General features: G+C 46.0%; 1 protein-coding gene and 1 long non-coding RNA gene across 5 annotated transcripts in view; one reads left to right on the top strand and one right to left on the bottom strand.

The window, feature by feature from the left end:
• The window catches only part of GRK7 (G protein-coupled receptor kinase 7), a 33,861-nt gene extending 27,555 nt beyond the window's left edge, over window positions 1–6,306 (top strand). The window contains exons 4-5 of one of the 2 annotated variants that reach the window (XR_011388181.1): window positions 3,111–4,507; window positions 5,383–5,521. Coding sequence is in view for 1 of the 2 variants with exons in the window: in XM_002716563.5 (XP_002716609.1) it covers window positions 5,383–5,719 (337 nt within the window). In the remaining variant the exon portion in view is untranslated. Of the gene's footprint in view, window positions 1–3,110; window positions 4,508–5,382 lie in introns of both variants that reach the window. The other variant, XM_002716563.5, reaches the window with a different exon arrangement.
• The window catches only part of LOC103350406 (uncharacterized), a 66,889-nt gene that overhangs the window by 12,557 nt on the left and 34,750 nt on the right, over window positions 1–19,582 (bottom strand). Inside the window, exons 3-5 of one of the 3 annotated variants that reach the window (XR_007924527.2) lie at window positions 11,907–12,775; window positions 11,192–11,402; window positions 176–2,822 (exon numbers count right to left, since the gene is read on the bottom strand). This is a non-coding gene — a long non-coding RNA (uncharacterized lncRNA). Of the gene's footprint in view, window positions 1–175; window positions 2,823–11,191; window positions 11,403–11,906; window positions 12,776–19,582 lie in introns of those variants that run through there. The other 2 variants (XR_007924525.2, XR_007924526.2) reach the window with 2 other exon arrangements.

Below are 19,582 nucleotides of genomic sequence, written 5' to 3'. Positions count from 1 at the left end.
AATGAAAGTCTATCTCGAAGCTTGACAAGCACACTTTGGATTGATAAATAAAATATTGACAAACTTCTTGATGAAAATGCCACCTTATAGCACTAGATCATTGCCTGAAGCTGCTTCATCAAGCAGAGCATTTTGATAAAACATCTGTTGTTGTGATTGTTTTCTTTTTTTTTTTTTTTTTTTTTTTTTTTTTTGACAGGCAGAGTGGACAGTGAGAGAGAGAGAGAGACAGAGAGAAAGGTCTTCCTTTTTGCCATTGGTTCACCCTCCAGTGGCCGCCGCGGCCGGCGCACTGCGGCCGGCGCATCGCACTGATCTGAAGCCAGCAGCCAGGTGCTTTTCCTGGTCTCCCATGTGGGTGCAGGGCCCAAGCACTTGGGCCATCCTCCACTGCACTCCCGGGCCACAGCAGAGAGCTGGCCTGGAAGAGGGGCAACCGGGACAGAATCTGGCGCCCCGACCGGGACTAGAACCCGGTGTGCCAGCGCCGCAAGGCGGAGGATTAGCCTATTGAGCCACGGCGCCCGCCGTGATTGTTTTCAATCGATCTGTTTACGCCATTAGAGGAAAGACATGTAACAAAAAAGCTGTTCAGTGAGAGACAAACCTTCCGACACTTTCATTCCAACTCTTCGTATTTTTTCAAAAATTCATTCAAATGAGGTAATGTTTGATGAACTCTGTGGTGTCCTCCAAGGCCAAGACAAATGCCTAGACAGCATGTTACACCGCAGAGTTCCAGTGCCCCTCCCTGCTGTGTACACAAGCACTTAGGATAAGTTAGAGACCCTTCTTTACACCTCACTGAGGAGGAGTTCTGTTTTTGCCTTTACGGGTCTGGGAGTCAGAGAAGAAGCCAAAGCTTTTCTGAGCGTCTCGCGGGGGCTCCGAACAGAGACAACTATGACCTTTCCCAATAAAGAAAACCGTGAAGCTCAGTTAAGTTTTTTGCAGCTTTTCTTCCAGTCCTTCAAAGCAGAAGAACAAGAGCAAATAACCACGCAAGGCAACACAACCCCGTGCCAATACCCACTGTTCTTGGCAGAACAAATCCCACAGTGTGGTCCTCATGGGTGGGCAGGTGGTCTCTTTGCTTCAGTGACTATTACAAGAAAATCTATTATAATCTCCTTGTAGGCTTCCGTAACAAAAGAGCCTCTGCTGATGATCTGACATCTGATCCACTCCAGTCTGCCTTGCAGCTGCCCATTTGGATGTAAGCTAAAGATGCCTCCATCAACAGCCTCTCCTACTTGTCCAAAGTACACTGCACAAAGCTGCCAGGAAAAGAGTCAAGAGTAAAGTCATCTCCGTGCCATTTCTAATGGCAGCACTGTGCACTGTGGTGAGCATTGCTACTGCAAATGGTAAAACTGATTGGCTGTGCGGTGGCCCGTTCCGTGGAGCAGAGAGAGCAGAGGTTGCAAAGCCTCGTCCTTGTTGGTGGTACAGGCACCCACGGACACTGCCTGGGCTGCTGTTCCCTAGTCTTTCACAATTAGTTGCAAAAGGGCTGCAGTCAGCCGGATCAAGGCCCGGAGGCCTGCATTGCTTGCGGCACTGCTTGAGAACTGTTCATCCTGATACAAGGACCGCCTTGCCAAGTCTTCCGAGGTTACCAAGCTCCTTGACATTCTCCATTGATCCACATTAAAGCTTCTCGGGGTGAGGTTTAAGGGCTTCTGGACCCCTGGGACAGTGTGTTCCCGCTGCTGGCCATCGTGGAGGTGCTGAAAACTCCCTCCTCGTGGCACCTGGCCTGACTGCAACGCCTTTTCTTTGAGAAACATAAGTCTGGGGTTCATTCCTGATCTAAGATAGGATTTGCACTGTCCTTCTGCCACCTTGAAAAATCCGATACTTTAGAAAGGTGAATACTATTGTGTAAATTATATCTCAGTAAACCTAAGTTTTAAAAAATCTGTATTGGAAGCTTCAATTTATCACAAGAACTCTCCTCAAGGCTCTTAATATTGTAGATTTCAAACACGTTTTGGGTACATTGGGTCTGTGGGCTCTAGGAGATGGCAAGCCTGCATTTTCCCTTCTTTTGATGGATGGAAACTTGGTGGCTTTAGAAAGAAAAGAGACACCCTGCAGCCCCTCTGGATGCAATGCTCCAGACACGGAAGGAAAAGTCTAGGAGCTCTTGATGGACCTTTCTGGACGGGACAAGGCCTGAGACCCAGAAGAGCAACTGAGGCATGGCCGGGCGTCAGATGCTTCCAACTGAGTTTCTTGTCTCCATGAGAAAATTTTATCACAACCTCTCCTTTGGAAAACTCACCTACGTTCTCTGGTTTCCTCAGTTGCACAGCTGTTTAGGAACCCAGAAGCAAGTAAAGAGTTAAAAGTACAGGCACGAGGGTCAGACTGGGCGAAAATTTTATCACAACCTCTCCTTTGGAAAACTCACCTACGTTCTCTGGTTTCCTCAGTTGCACAGCTGTTTAGGAACCCAGAAGCAAGTAAAGAGTTAAAAGTACAGGCACGAGGGTCAGACTGGGCCGCCGTGCTGGTTAATGTAAGAGGGGAGTTTAACATCGTATTAGCCAAGAGTGGGCCCTGAATAAATGTTAGTTACCATCTGCGGTATCATTATTGGTCTTAGCTTCTGGTTGTCTTACTGGGTAGAATCTGCTACAGTTACCATTCAACATGGTGGGGGAAGCCCTCAATCCTTTCCCAAAAAGCTTTTTGATATGTGGAATGGAAAATGTAAAAGGAGGATCAGGAGTGTTTATCGGTCTCTGTCAAAGTTGATTTATGATGGAAATTGATGTCTGCCAAATAGAAGACATTTCTTCATCACACCAACGCATCTATTCCGATCAAAGAAAGATAAAAAATTATTTTTGAATTTCAAGCCACGAAGTGACCCTTTTTAAATTTTGCTAGAGCCTGGACTGAAGAGGAAACAAGAGAGATGGGGTAGGCAGGCCTAAGGTGGTCCCAGTGATCCCTGCCTCTTTTGTTCACTGGCTTCTAGCAAATAAAACAAGGGAGGAGTGATGAGGGGTCCTTTGAGGATGGGTAATAAAGACTGCAGCTTCTGTTTTGGAGTGTCTCCTCTCTCTCAGTCTCTCTGTTCTCACTCTCATTTGCCTTAGAGAGAGTCAGCCTTCAATGTCAAAAGACAGCCTTGTGCAGGTGCTCATGGAGTGAGTAATGGAGACTTGATGATGCCCCAGCCAAGCCTTCAGATGAGACCAGCCCTGCAACAGCTTGACTGCAACTGCGTGAGAGACCTTGAGCCAGAGACTTCCAGTGAAGCCACGTCCAGATTCTTGACCCACAGAAACTGAGATGATGGGTGCTTGTTGTTCTAAGGCACTGAATTCTGGGCCAACTTGTTATACAGCAACAGATAACTAGTGGAAGGGGTTCCACAGTTGGGAAAATACTTCTTTCCTAATTATAAGACATATGCTGGAATAACTTCTAGCACAGAGGAGGGTTTCATAACAATAACCATAGTCTTCAGCACCAAATGTATGCTCATTCATACCACACTCAGTCATTGCAAATTACTAATGATTGAAGTCTTTGAAGAAATACCAAAGGGGCTGGCATTGTTGTGGCATATCAGGTAAAGCTGCCACCTACCACCTTGGGATCCCATATAGGCACCAGTTTGTGTCCTCTCTATTCCACTTCCCATCCAGCTCCTTGCTAATGTCCTGGGAAAAGCAGCCAAGGACAGCCCAAGTGCTAGGGCTTCTGCCACCCACATGGGAGACCTGGATGAAGCTCCTAACTCCTGGCTTCAGCCTGGCCCAGCCCTGGTCATTGCAGCCTTCTGAGAAGTGAACCAGTGGACAGAAGATTCTCTCTCTCTCTCTCTCTCTCTCTCTCTGTAACTGACTTTCAAAATAAATCTTTAAAGAAATACCACCAAGATTATTTTGGCTGTTGGGGAGGTATGTGGGGCTCCTAGAAATTATATCATGTTACAAATAAGGTATGTGTGCTGCGGAGAGATACAGATAGACACACATACACACACACACACAGCGGGGGGTGGGGGTGGAAATATATATATATAGAGAGAGAACACAAACTCCCATTTACTGGTTCATCCCCCAAATGGCCACAACAGCCAGCACTGGGCCAGGTGGAAACTGGGAGCCAAGAACTCAATCCAGGTCTCTAGAAGGGTGGCGGGGACCCTCACACTCAAGCCACTGCCTGCTGCCTCCCATTGTGTGCATTGGCGAGAAGCTGCAATCCAGAACTGGAGCTGGAACTCAACCCCAGGTGCTCTCCTATGCACCCTAAGCAGCCTCTTAACTGTTATGCCGAACGTCCTGCCCTCATTGCTTTCACCATGTGAGCGGTGGTTATGTGGAGCAGAGTTGCTTAGCTTGTTCTGTGTGACCCTAAGGAGACAACAACTAGAAGCTGCAGGCAAGTGGACCTGACCCCACTGAACTTTGCTGGTGCTCTCACCAAATACCAGAAGTTAAAGTCATGTCAAGTGCTCAACTCTGAAAAGTCGCATCTACAGGTGCATACTGTTAGGATACAATGACAATGCTACTGTCTTCCTATTGCAGAATTGGGAGTGATTTTAAAAGTTGTTATTTTTCAAAGCTTCTATTTATTTCTTACACTTTCTCTGTAACTAAAACAGGCGGGTGTTTGGTGCAGTGGTTAAGATACCTCTTGGAATGCCTGCATCCCATATCACAGTGCCTGGTTTCTAGTTCTGGCTCTGCTTCTGATTCCAACTTTTTTTTTAAGATTTTATTTATTTAATTAAGAGGTAGAGTTACAGACAGTGAGAGGGAGACAGAGAGAAAAGTCTTCCATCTGCTGGTTCACTCCCCAAATGGCTGCAATGGCCAGAGCTGGGCCAATCCGAAGCCAGGAGCCAGGAGCTTCTTCCGGGTCTCCCATGTGGGTGCAGGGGCCCAAACGCTTGGGCCTCTTCTACTGCTTTCCCAGGCCACAGCAGAGAGATGGATCGGAAGAGGAGCAGCCAGGACTAGAACCAGCACTGATATGGGATGCCGGCACCACAGGTGGAGGATTAACCTACTGCGCCACAGCGCTGGCCCCCTGATTCCAGCTTTTTGCTAATGCACATTCTGGGAGGTAGCAGATGATGGTCCCAGTACTTGGGTCCCTGTCACTCATGTGGGAGGTTCAGATTGTCATGGCTGCTGCTGTGGGCATCTGGGGAGTGAGCCAACAGATGTGAGATGGCTCTCTCGTTCTATTTCTCACTTTCTGTCTCTCTGCCTTTCAAATAAATATAGTTAAATAATGTTTAAATGAAATGCATTATAAGAAAAGAATGCTGTCCACTGTTATTGCTGGAACCTTTTCTGTTTTGTTGGTGGTCTGTGCTTTGGGCTGATTGCTCTCCTTTCTCCGCAGAGAAAAGTCTGATGATCCCAGGAAACACCCTTTCTTCCAAACCATCAACTTTCCCCGCCTGGAGGCCGGCCTGGTTGAACCCCCATTTGTGCCAGACCCTTCGGTAGTTTATGCCAAAGACATCGATGAAATTGAAGATTTCTCTGAGGTTCGGGGGGTAGAATTTGATGACAAAGATAAGAAGTTCTTCCAAAGATTTGCAACTGGGGCTGTCCCCATCGCATGGCAGGAAGAAATTATAGAAACAGGACTGTTTGAGGAACTGAATGACCCCAACAGGCCTGTGGGTTATGGGAAGGGTAACTCCTCCAAGTCCGGGGTGTGTGTGTTATTGTGAAGAACCCCCTCCGCCAGACCCCCTGACACAATGCTGCAATGCTCCTCACACAGTTGAATGCAGCCTGACCACTTAAAATGGACATTTCTACTACAGAGCGATGCAAAGGGCAGGCAAGCTCGCGATGGGGACATGGTTTCCTTTCTTTTCCTTTTTGTTCCTTAAAGATGAGTGAAATGTCCGTTTTCACTGAAGGCTAGGAAAGGAACCCTCGGGTTTATTTTGATAAGCTAAAATCACGAGCCCTCCACCGTCACGTCCCTGTGAATTACGCAAAGTCCTAGCAGCAGAGAATGGAACTTTGTGGTGGACCCAGAAAATGAGCATTTGCAATTCTTAGTAAATAATCATTTTAGCTTTTCTTTGTTTATAGTCTTTCTTCCCTTAATCTGGCGGTATTTCTCCTGCTTCTGTTCTTATAAAAAGGATTGGGATGTTCCCAGTGCTCTTCCCCTTAAAAGGGAATGGGTTGTAATGATTTGGCACTAATTCAGATTACAGAATAATTTTCAATTTCACTGATAGTTTCTTTTTTATTTTTTTAGAAGTAATGTACTATCATAACATTAAAGTGCTTTAAAGGTAAATATCCACGAGGTCTGTGAATTAAAGTACTCAGCTGAGTTCTCTAATACACTATGCCACAAAGTGCTGACTCATGAAATTCCTTCCATCATCGGTCCTCAAATGTTGCTGAGCTTCGTAATCACCTAGAGATGTTTTACAAATACTCATACCTGGCCCCCACCCCTGGGTCTTTTGATCCCCACCTCCAGCTTGGACATTTAGATTTTCAAAAGCTCCCCAGATGGGGGCCAGCATTGAAGTACAGTGGGTAAAGTCTCTGCTCGCAAAGCTGGCATCCCATATGAGTGCCAGTTCAAGTCCTGGCCACTCCACTTCTGATCCAGCTTCTTGCTAATGTGCCTCAGAAGGCAACAGAAGATGGCTAAGTGCTTGGGTCCCTGCCACCCATGTGGGAGACCAGGATGGAATTCTAGGCCCCTGGCTTTGGCCTGGCCATTGCAGCCATCTGGGGAATGAACCAGTGAATGAAAGATCTCTTTCTCTCTGTCTCTCCTTCTCTCTCACTCTGCCTTTCAAATAAATAAAATAAGTCTTTTAAATTAAAAAGTTTATCAGATGATTCTAATGTGCACAAGATTTAATCAGCACTGCCATGGACATTTCAGTGTCATTACAGATAGATAATGATTGTGATTTCTTAAAACTTCACACAATTTGACAGCAATTTTTCAAATATCCTAAAAAGCACGTAATTTGGATACTGCAGTGCATGTGAAACAAAATAATCTGTACTCATTTTTTAGATTCTTTTGTCTTTGCATCTTTTAGGTCATCACATATTTTAGGAGGCAGATCTCATGACTATTTCAAGGCTCATAGGAGACATGTGGGCTTAGAAATTGAATTGCACAAATGGTGGCCCTCATTACAACCGGCCAGCCAGCACTGTGTTGTAGTTAGTGTGTCTCCAAAGCACAAGTGAATTGAGAATTCTAAAGCTACAAACATTATTTGGGACACAAATATAAATCCGGGTGATATAAACAATATATGTGTGCAAAGGAACTCTTACTCACCCCAGTGTGAAAAATGATTTCAGTCAAATGGCTGAAGTCATTTTTAAAGTTTTGTCCCTTGAGGACAGAATACAAGAATTGCAAAAACACTGGCCAGAGATATTTTAGTTTCCTGGAATCCAGCTAACAGTAACCCGCAACTACACAGTATTAACCGTATCTGGAACAAGTAAGGAGAGAGCTTCTGGGAGTGGAGTCCTGGCTCATATGGCACAGGCTGCCCACGCTACTTCTCCTTCCTCCTCAGCATGATCCCCGATTTTCCGAATCCTAATCCGGGTACACCTGCAACATCCTGAGTCACCAAGGTGGATAGAGGTTATGTGTCCAAAAGCTCGTTTTTCCTAAGGCAAGGAAGTAGATAAAAATTTGATAGATTTCTAACAAGTCTATTTTAACAAAAAATAAAAAAAAAGTTGACTAATAATGAACAAATCCAGTTAATCTGACCTAGTAATGGAGTTCTTAGGATGTGGCTTTATAAACATTACACTTTTAAAAAGCAGTGTCTTGTTTGTTTGTCAATTGTGTCTTAATAAAGCCAGAAGGAGGAGGGTGAACACACTTGCTGTGAGATGGACATGAACCGTGGGGATCAAGGGTGGGATGCTATGGTTTGGACATGGTTTTATGTGTTTCCCAGAAGTTCATGTGTTGGAGGCTTAGTCCTCAGTGTGCTGATGTTGGGAAATGGTGTGGTGTGGACCTTTAAGGGGTGGGGCCTAGTGGGAGGTCCTAAAGTCACTTGAGAAACTGCCTTCAGAATGGATTGAGGTTCTCCTGTAATCCCTTGGTAACTCTTACTAGAGTTATTTTTTCTTTTTTTTTTTTAAGATTTATTTATTTATTGAAAGAGTGACAAAGTTGGAGAGAGGGAGAAAGAGAGAGGAAGAGACAGAGATTGATTTTCCATCCACTGGTTCACTCCCAGACAAGCCACAAGAGTTAGGGTTGGGCCAGGCCAAAGCTGGAGTTAGAAATTCCATCCTACTTTCCCACATGGGTAGTAGGGGTCTGAGTACTTGGCCCATCTTCCACTGCTTTCCCAGGTGCATTAGCAGGAAGCTGGATTGGAAACAGAGTAGCTAAGACTCAAACTGGAACTCCAATATGGCATGCCAGCACACAAGGGTTTTCTTTTCTTTTCTTTTCTTTTCTTTTCTTTTTTTTTTTTTAAGTTACTGCACCTATCTACCTTTCCTGAGCTTTTGGGTTGAATGCTCTTCCTGCTGTGTTTTATTTTATTTTATTAATATTTATTTATTTACTTAAAAGGAAGAGTTACAGAGAGGCAGAGGCAGAGAGAGAGAGAGAGAGAGAGAATCTTCCATCCACTGGTTCACTTCCCAGATGGCTGCAATGGCTTGGGCTGGGCCAATATGAAGCCAGGAGCCAGGAGCTTCTTCCAGGTCTCCCACACTGGGGAGGGGCCCAACAACTTCCACAGGCTAAGACTGAGTGGGCTCTGTTGGTTGGACCCGAGGATGGCACTAACTCTGTGTGCAAAGGAATGGTCAGTGGTGAGCTAAGAAGCAGACAGAGTAGCTATGCCTGAGTCAGACGTATGTAATCAACCTTCTCACAAGAACTGCCTTGTGGGGGCCAGCCCCCAATGACCTACAGACCTCCCACTTAGGTGTACCTCCCAGACATCATGCTTAGATCATGTTATCACTCTGTCAGTACCCTGATGACTCTGGGGAGTAAATGTCTGCATGAGTTGGGAAGCTAAGTCATGTTCAAACTACAGCACCAAGTAACATGTGTGGAGGTCTAGTTATACCTTGAGCCCTATATAAGGTGGTGATGGGGACACCCGAGGGAAGTAAGACAACCACCTTAGAAAGGTGGTGTGCTAGATACAGAATGCAGCCTCCACTGGTGGTGGTATTCACATTTTAAATGAGGAAACTGAGACTCAAAGAGGCTTTGTAACTTGTCTAAGGTTACGGAGCTTGGCCAGGCCATTGTGAAGACTGGAAATAACACACATGGAGCACACGGAGCATCCCTCGCATAGGGTAGGGCCATACGCAACTGACACCATGGCTGGTGAGTAGCAGCAGGTTGAAAGAAAATTATTCTAGCTCAAGGGACAAAATGATTCAAGGCTGAACTTTATGAAAAGTTCCCAAGGAAGTCAGAAAGAAACAGAGATCTGGGTGCTGGGGAGTTACTGAGCAGGAAAATGTTCATACAAAATGGAAGAAAAATCTTACGAGAATAAATGGGAGCGTTTGGGAACAGAGGCAACTTCCAGGACTTCCTCATCAGATGCAAGGTGGGGAACCCACATGGACCAGTTCAGAACAAAGGAGATACCCCAACATGGGCAGAGCTCAGTGAGAGGCAGGCTTGACTGGGAAGATTAAACACTGGAGATGAAGAGAAATAAGCAAGTGCAAGAAATAAGCAAGATTGGTGTTAGGATGTGAGTGCGATTCAAGCGAAGGCTCCAACAAGGTGCGGCCAGATGTCTCATCAAGGAGAGGAAGGAATTTGTTTGTTTGTTTGTTTTTGTTTGTTTGTTTTTGACAGGCAGAATGGACAGTGAGAGAGAGAGACAGAGAAAGGTCTTCCTTTGCCGTTGGTTCACCCTCCAATGGCCGCCGCAGCCGGCGCTGATCCCATGGCAGGAGCCAGGTGCTTCTCCTGGTCTCCCATGGGGTGCAGGGCCCAAGCACTTGGGCCATCCTCCACTGCACTCCCTGGCCACAGCAGAGAGCTGGCCTGGAAGAGGGGCAACTGGGACAGAATCTGGCGCCCCGACTGGGACTAGAACCCGGTGTGCTGGCGCTGCAAGTCAGAGGATTAGCCTATTGAGCCATGGCGCCGGCCCAAGGAAGGAATTTTTTGAAAAGGGACTATGCTTGCCTATTTTTAGAAAGTAAAATGACCTTATCAATTTTTTAATAGTGAAACCTCAAGGGGAAATAAAGACAGATATGCATGAAATAGTTAGACAGGAACCTGGGCAAAGTCATTTTTATTCTTCCAGTCTGTCAGAGATTATTTTGAATCTCCATTTCTTTTTTTTTTAAATATTTATTTTATTTGAAAGAGTTGCAGAGAGAAGTAGAGACAGAGAGGTCCTCCATCCTCTGGTTCACTCCCCCAGATGGCCGCAATGGCCAGAGCTGTGCCGATCTGAAGCCAGGAGCCAGGAGCTTCCTCTGGGTCTCCCATGTGGGTGCAGGGCCCCAAGGACCTGGGCCATCTTCTACTGCTTTCCCAGGACACAGCAGAGAGCTGGATCAGAAGAGGAGCATCTGGGACCTGAACCGGAGCCTACATGGGATGCCGGCACCCCAGGTCAGGGCTTTAACCCACTGCACCACAGCGCCGGCCCCTGAATCTCCATTTCTTAAAGGAGGCAACATTAATGAAAACTGTCTGAAAGGGGCTTGAAACATCCCTGGCAAGCAGAGGTATGGATGATGTTTTCACAGGAAACAGTGATTCATTATGGATTTTAAGGCTGCAAACCACAGATGAAAAAATATTCTCCAGTTTTTATTTTGAATATAAATTTTAAGATGTTTCTCATTTAGGTGACCAGACACGAATGTGAAATAATTCAATTACTTGGACACTGTCTCTTAGGAACTGCTAGAGCCATGTCTTTTGGAATCATGAGTCTAGCAGATCAATTTTTAAAGGCCATTATATTGTATGTATCGTTAAGGCAGGTTCATAATAAGACTTAAGTTACCTAAATTGTTTCAACAGTAAAGTGTGATGAAAACTAATTAATGAAAGTCAGCAATGCTTGCTTCTTAAATGGAAGTAAGAATCTTTGAAAGGGAAAAAAATTGATCCCGAGGAATAAAGATAAGTACGACAGATATGTTTTGTGTCAAAGACTTACCATATTAGCCATTTTGGTGATCAGGAAATAAAAACACAAAAGGACTTGCTGTATTTTCTTGGATCACCTAGGAAATGCCATTGTAGGCACTGAGGCCTGCTATGGGCCAGGCTCCATTTGGGTTTTGGGAGATGTGCTGGGTCCATTGAGGATTTTTAGATGAAAGCATGTTTTGGTTTCCTTGGTGACTCAGTGAATCTTCAGGTCTACCCTGGTAGAGATAAACATTTTTAAGACAAACTTTTAAAAAATCTATTTTTGCCCAAGTTTTCTGCAGTGAGCATATCTTTCTTTTTTAAATAAGGAAAGAACACATCATGTAAAGTCAAGCAAGAGTCCTTGACGTTGAAGGGAGGTGTGCAGCGCACGGGAGGTAACCAGCCCCCAGAGCCCGCCCCTCTCCCCCCAGGGTTCAGCCTGGGTACCAGGAGGAAGCCCAGAGTTCTCAGTCCAAGCCAGCAGTCTTGCTGGACAGAGCCAGTGTTGGCACTTAGGGTAGGACCAGATCAGCGATTCTACAATCCAGACCATCAACTATCTGGTTGGTGGTAACATTTTCACTAAAACTCAGAGAATTGAAGGAAAGGACAATGCAACAAGCTTTGCATTTGTTTTAAAATATCTTCTTTTATAAAGGAATTGATAATTGACAAAGGTGAGCACCGAAGATCCCATCACTACTCCGCCCCCATCCCTTTTTTGAAATTCTACTAACCTGAGAGATCTCTGGGAACCCCTGGACTGGATGGCCTGGAAGGACATTTCCACTGTGGGAAAATATTGATGCTTTGTCTACAGAAGGCTCCATACCTGTTTTTGTTTTGGTTTTGGTTTGGTTTGGTAAAAGTCCAGGTAGTAAATATGTATAAAGGACTGAATGTAGCTGTGCTCTGATCAAACTTCATTTATAAAAATGGACAGTGGGGGCCAGTGTTGTGGCATAACAGGCTAAACCTCTGCCTGCCACACCAGCATCCCATATGGACACCAGTTCAAGACCCAGTTGCTCCATTTCCAATCCGGCTCCCAGCTAATGTGCCTGGGAAAGCAGCTATAAGATGGCTCAAGCCCCTGGGCCCCTGCACCCACGTGGGAGACCCAGAAGAAGCTCTGGACTCCTGGCTTCAAACTGGCCCAGCCCTGGCTGTCACAGCATTGGGTGAGTGAACCAATGGTTCTCTCTGTAGCACTGCCTTTCAAACAAAACAAACAGAACGGACAGTGAATCAAAGCTGGATTTGACCCATAAGCCGTAGCCTGCTGATCCTGCTCAAGCTGGCTGGATTATTTGATTCTGAGGGCACTGTCCTCCAACTCTGGAAGTTGTAGATGCCTCACAGGCATGCAAAATAATTCTTACCTACAGACCTGGTAGTAGTCAGCCTGCTCAGGCAGCCTAACAAAGTCCCAGAGAGCTCGGACATTTCTTTTCTCACCGTCCTAAAGGCTGAGACCAAGTGTTGGCAGGGTGTATGCCCTCTGAGGCCTCCCTCCTTGCCTCTGACATCTGCAATGGCCTTCCTGCTGTGTGGGTCCAAACCACCGCTTCTCATAGAAGACTTGGTCCCGCTGGATTAGGGCACCCTAAAACAAACAAACAAACAAACAAACAAAACAAAACAAAACCTCATTTTAACGTGATGAATTTGGGGGGTACAATTCTGCCCACAATCACCCCAAAGCCAGGTCTATATGCACTGGCCCCTTCCTTCCTTCACTCTGTAGAAATGTGTGATATTTTGGACTTCTTTGAACTTATTACAACCTCTTATCAATTCCCTCATTACCGAGTTAAACAAAATCTGTAACCTGTGTTCATTTTTATTTCTTATGAAAGTCATGATTTTTACCTTTTTTTGGAGGAATATTCATTAACATAACCTAGACTGTCGCAATGGGACCAGGGCACCTGAGGCTTATTTTTACAATTCTGCTTCCATAGCAAAAGTGCTTATTGAGAGTCCTCTCCTTTTGTTCTCTTATGAAATTCATAGCAAAGACTCCCTAAAAATAGGGCTGGCGAGACGGGATGCCCCCAGAAAAGAGTCAGGCTTTTCCCAAGAGTTTGGTTGGGGTGCATGGGGACAGCTGACTATTGTGTATTTTTAAACCAATGCAACACACCCTGCCTCTCCCATCTGCATTGCCATCTGTCACGGTCATTCCCACATTCATTCTCTGCATGCAGTAGAAAAAGCTTCTGGGCAGAGAAAGACAGGGAGAGAAAGCCAGCAGCCAAAAGCACCGAGGGAGCCTTCAGCAGGTCACCTGCTGGCACTGCAGAGTATACCGGGCCTCAGGGCCTTCTGTCCAAAGGTGCATTCCTGCCACCCACCCATGGCAGGCACATATCAGAGTCACTGTACTAACAACTCCCCGCCCAGGGCTGCCAGACAAAAGGCAGGTTGTCCTGTTCAACTTGAATTGCAAATAGACAGTGAATAACATTTCCCCGGTGTAAATATGTCCCAAACATTGCCGAGGACATACATATTTATAGTAAAAAAAAAAATATCTGTAGTTCACGAGTACGTGGGTATCTGAGGGTAGCATTTGTGGCAATTCCACGTGTGTATTCTCACCTGGTCAGTGTCACCAACATTACCACTGCCATGATCAACAATATGAATGCTATTTAATGAGCACAAACTATGAGCCAGGCGCTGTGTGAGACTGGGCATTTTTTGTGTATCATGTGCAATGCTCACAACCATCCAATGAGGTAGGTGTTATTATCTGCACTTCAAAAGTGAAGAAAGGAAAGCTCCAGAGGCTAACGGGACTGCCCAAGGACACTGTAAGGGCTGAGTAAACCCATATTTATCTGACAACACTCAGTGCCAAGGTCACTGGTTTTTCCCCATAGGAATTACCTCTGTCCCTAATCCCTTAAATGTTTCCTCTCCGGCTCAGAACAGAGGTAACAGACCAAGCCCAAGAAAGAAATAATCTTTTTTTTTTTTTTAATTTCTTGTAGTTCCTTAATAAGACCTGCAAGGCTGGGAAGAGATTGAGGCACCTAGGACACAATATTTAAGGTAGTGCTCAAGCTTAGGATCATAAGTGCAGTTCAACACATAAACGTGACAGTGAATGCCTCCTTAAAACATATACCCTAGATGTCTCATTCCACTCATTCTAATTCTGTGGAGTAGGTGGCTTGGGTGTAGATAGGAAAATTCTTTTAAAACTGCATTTCTGGGGCTGGCGCTGTGGTGTAGTAGGTAAAGCTGCCGTCTGCAGTGCCGGCATCCCATATAAGCATGGTTCAAGTCGTGGCTGTTCCACTTCTGACCCAGCTCTCTGCTATGGCCTGGGAAAGCAGTAGAAGATGGCTCAAGTCCTTGGGCCCCTGCACCTGCATGGGAGACCTGGAAGAAGCCCCTGGCTCCTGATCGGTGTAACTCCAGCTGTTGCGGCCAACTGGGGAGTGAACCTTCGCTTGGAAGACCTCTCTCTCTCTCTCTCTCTCTGCCTCTCCTTCTCTCTGTGTAACTCTAACTTTCAAATAAATAAATCTTAAAAAAAAAAAAAAAAAAAAACAACCTGCATTTCTGGGGCCGGTATCCTGGGATAAGGGTTAAGCTGCCAGCTAGCATCCCAGATGAGCGCCAGTTCAAGTCCCAGCTGCTCTATTCTAATGTGCCCAGGAAAGCAGCAGAGGATGGCCCAAGTATTTGGGCCCCTGCCACCCACATGGAAGACCCAGATGAAGCTCCTGGCTCCTGGCTTTCAGCCTGGCCTAACTGTGACTGTTGCAGTCATCTGGGAAGTGAACCAGAAGATGGAAGATCTCTCTCCCTCTCTCCCATTCTTCCCCTCTCCTTCTCTCTGCCTTTCAAATAAATAAATAAATCTTTAAACTACATTGCTATATTTCCTTGCATGCCCCAAAACAATCATATTGTTGGATACTTTACATTTTACTCTTTGATTAAATATTCCTATTACCCACTATGGATCTGTAACTTTTCCTTCTTCTCGTGTGTCAAAGGACAAAATTACGACAATTTAATAATCCTGGTTGGCTTTGTTTTTTATTCTAGAATCTGACTGCCCTTCATTCTGTAAAACAGAATGAGTGTTCCAATGAGGGGAGCAAAAGAGGTTTGTTTTATAGATAAAAAGGGCTGAAAAAAGCTGAAACAAAAACATACCAAAAAGTAGTTGATCTTTTCAAAGTTGCTTGCTTGCTTTTTTTTTTTTTTTTTTTTTTTTTTTTTTTTACAGGCAGAGTTAGTGAGAGAGACAGAGAGAAAGGTCTTCCTTCCGTTGGTTCACCCTCCAAATGGCTGCCACGGCCTGTGCACTGCCCCAATCCGAAGCCAGGAGCCAGGTACTTTATCCTGGTCTCCTATGCTGGTGCAGGGCCCAAGCACTTGGGCCATCCTCCACTGCCTTCCCAGGCCACAGCAGAGCTGGACTGGAAGAGGATCAACTGGGACTGAACCGGCACCCCAACCGGGTCTAGAACCCGGAGTACCGGTGCCACAGGCAGAGGATTAGCCTAGTGAGCTGCGGCACCGGCTTCAAAGTTGCTTTCTTGTAAGATGAGGGCAGGGAGACAGTATGGTAGAAAAATAACTGATTGGCATCAGGATACTTAAGGTTAGCTTTTGTGTGCAAGGATTAAGGCAGAGGGAACTTCATGCCAATCGAAACCAGCCTGTAAGGGAAATTTGGCTGTCTGTGTCTCTAATCCTGACTTCTCAGAAGCTCAGACAAACAGCTTGATGTTGGCAAGGTGATGTGGAACTTTAGCATGAGTATCTCCATCTTGATTTTTGGCCTGCTCACTTGGAGCCCAGTGCAGGAGCTTAGTTGGTAACAATGGCCTCCTGCGATTGTTGTTGAGTTGGTTTACCTTTTTGTTGATGCTAAAATCCCAATTTTCCCTTTTCCTTTCCTCCTTAAGAGAATTTTTCTCCCGTGTGTATGCTTTAGAATTCTTGTTTTCAAAAAGCTGTGAAATCAGGACTTGTTAGCATCTCCCTGAAAGTGGAAAGTTACAGCCAGGCTGAGACACATCCAGACTGGATCCCCGTGAATGTTGTTTTAACAAATGCCAGTGGAATGAGGGAGCGAAGGCTGATCGGGCACATGTCATAACAGTAGCATGGCAGACAATGGTGAGAGAGCAGCTCAACAGAACAAACATTCGCATGCCCTCGTCTGCACTGTGCTTCCGGGGAGCGGTGTGCCCTCCAGGCCTGGCCTCTGCCTGGCTGTGTTTAGGAGTTAGGCCCATAAAACAGCCCAGCAGATGCTGAGGTGCGGCGCCTTGTCCAGACATGTGGATTTTTCAGCATGGTTGTAGCTTGTATGCCTTCGTCAGCAACATTTGCTGAGACAGTTCCATGTCCGATCAGTTCTCAGCCACTTAAGTCTGATGGGCTGTGGACCACCTTGGCCACTCCGTCTGTCCCCTTAGCAGTCCAGTTTGGGTCATTTGGTCATGCTTATGACCCAGTGCTCTGGGTATAAGGATGGAGAAAGGAAGAGAAATGAATGCATCTCCATTTGATTTTGGAAGAGGAACTTGAGAAGGTCAAGGCCATTGACTGACATCAGGATTCTTTGAGAACTGTGATCACATCCGCTGTCTGCTCACTGTCCACCCTGTCTCAGTCACGGCTCACCTAGCAGCTGCATATGCCACTCTAAGTGGATGCTTTCCCCATGTCACACTGGAGACACCAAAAGGAGCAGGTCACTTCCTTTAGCCTTTTCACATCCCCCTCGTGGTGAGGCTGGCATCACCTCTCACTGGAGAGCAAAAGGTGGCCCCAAACCTGAGGGGCGCACGTGCGCACGTGGCAGGGTGTGTTGGGAGAGATTCAAGAGCACGCCTTTGACGCTGGCTCCCCTCTGTCTCGGAAGCGGTGGCTGTCCTTCGCTGGGCTCCTGGTGGGTGTGCAGGAGTGGTTATGTCCACCTCCTCCTGACCCTGTGTTCACAGACCCATCACAGTGCAGCTTGAAACAAATCTGAGGGGTGCATGGGCATCACAACAATAGGCCAGTCCTACAAATCAGGGATTTTTTCTGGAGAGCTGGTTGGTAAGCATTGACTCGCAAATCACTGACTTGGCCCTGAAACCCAACTGATCGGTCAGTTGTGCCTCGGCCTGGGACCTGGCACGGTCTGCCCCCCTGCTTTGGTTCCTTTTGCAGGGTGTGGGCAAGGCCAGAGGGGAGAAAGCACCGGAGGAGTGGCGAGCCACTGTTCCCAGGCCATTAGACACCAAGTAGAAAGGTGGAGAAATGCCCCCAGAGAAACTGGATGCGAGGGTACCAATATCAGAGATGACAAAAGGACAGGGAAGCCTGGGGCAGGCATGGGAACCAGAACAAAGGGGAAGGCCCAGTGGTCTGTAACCTTCCCATCACACTTAAATCACTGCCCAGCAGAGAGGGGTCAGTAGAATGTCATGATGCTAACGTCAGCACGTGTCGTGATGGCAGGCACTTAACGTTAGTAGTTTCAGCTGCCTTCCTCCATAACTCCAGCTGAGCAGCAAATGTGACTAATTCACAGAGCTGAAGTGCTCCACCCACCTCCCACCCTCAGAATGACGGCCTTCCGTTGGGAGTTCTGCCCTTCAGGCACAAGCACTAGCCTAAGCTCCTGCCACCACAAACACAAAGCCACTGAGAAAACACCAGGACTCACATGCACCCTGCAGTCTGTCCTCCCGCCTGCCCTGTAGGCTTCCCCTTTTAAAGTATTTGAAGTTGGCGGGCCCAGTATGATTAGGGTCATCTTTCTCAGGCCATGGCAGAGTGCTGGGTTGGAAGAGGAGCAGCTGGGACATGAACTCGTGTCCAGATAGGATGCCAGCGCCGCAGGCAGAGACTTAGCCCAATATGCCACAGATATGACAATATGTGCTGGACCCAAAGACTTCTACTTTTTAGGCCTTTTGGGTAGATTTTGTGGCCTAAGAGGCAACTACAACCAAAGAACTCTCTTTCCCCCTCTTCTCACTTTTTTAAATACATCTTTTTAAAGGATTTATTGGTTTATTTGAAAGTCAGAGTTACAGAGAGAGAGGGAAAAAGAGAATCTTCCATCCTCTGATTGAATCCTAAATGGCCACAGGGCTGGGCAGGCCCAAGTGAGGAACCAAGAGCTTCATCCGGGTCTAGCACATGGATGGAAGTGCCCATATGGGACGCTGGTGTTACAGGTGGCTGATACACCACAACGTTCCTCCCTGCCCCTGCCCCCTTTTAAAACATTTACTTCGTGTTATAAGAGGGCAGTGATGCCTGGCCTTGGTGTGGCATCTTGAAATCATAGCATAGGAACTTGAAAATAAGAGTGGACAAAAAAAAAGTGTTTAACTTAAAAAAAATAGAAGAGTGGACACAGAAGGAGGCAGCATGGTACCATGGAACCACTTGCATTCTTACTGTAGGTGAGTATATACATACTCATATATCTACCAAATTACCTCCATTCTGGTCACTCTGAAGTCATATTATATATTGAGAATCTGCTCTTATTTAACAATAAAAACAGTATAAATCTTTTTTTAAAATTCTAATTACTTTTTACACTCCGTTCTATTGATGCACCATAATTTATTTAACCAACCCCCTGTCTTATCTTTTGCCAGTTTATCCTTATTACAAACAACCCTATAGTGAACATCCTTTTAGCTCTCTTGCAACATCCTTAATTATTATGTATCACTGCCCTGGGGTAAATTCCTAGAAGTGGAATTTGGGGGTACACATACTCTTAAGGTTTTTGATAAATAGTGCAGATTGGCTTCCAGAAAGGGGGCATCAGGTGCACTCCTGTGCAACCTTGGCTGTGACCTCCTGATAAGATAATAGATGATCAGCAGCACTGAGTATCCTTGGCCTGACAGGCACAGGTTGCCATGTGTCAAAGATAGGGACCACTTGCTGGCTTCAGTCTTTCCTTTAGGGAAATGCAGAGTGTAATTCTAGATTAGTTTACACTTTATTTCCCTCATTTTACAGATGAAAATGTTCAGTTCCAAGATTACAAGGCTAATTAGCAACTGAAACTTCTGGCTAAATTGTACCATGGAAGAGCTACTGCGAACTCAGAGCTTTGACAACAGTTAGAAGCTAACATCTGTCGCATGCATGTTGCATATTTTCCATGAATTCGTCACTGGATCTCTCCCCAACTCCATGGTGTTGGTACCCTTACACCCCTATTTTACATTTAAGTTAAGGGGCACCACAAGGTGAAGTAACTGGCCCAAGGGCACAAACACATCCTTTGAGTATCCTGGGTTCAATTCTAGCCCCACAGTTGCTAAAATGCAGATTTAACTATAGATTGGGGCTAGCGCTGTGGCATAGCGGGTAAAGCTGCCACCTGCAGTGCCGGCATTCCATATGGGCGCCG

The sequence above is a fragment of the Oryctolagus cuniculus genome, chromosome 4, assembly GCF_964237555.1.
Source record: "Oryctolagus cuniculus chromosome 4, mOryCun1.1, whole genome shotgun sequence".
In the NCBI taxonomy this organism is placed as follows: Eukaryota; Metazoa; Chordata; class Mammalia; order Lagomorpha; family Leporidae; genus Oryctolagus; species Oryctolagus cuniculus.
Note: the sequence above shows the minus strand (reverse complement) of the source record. Positions and strands in the feature narration are given on the sequence as shown.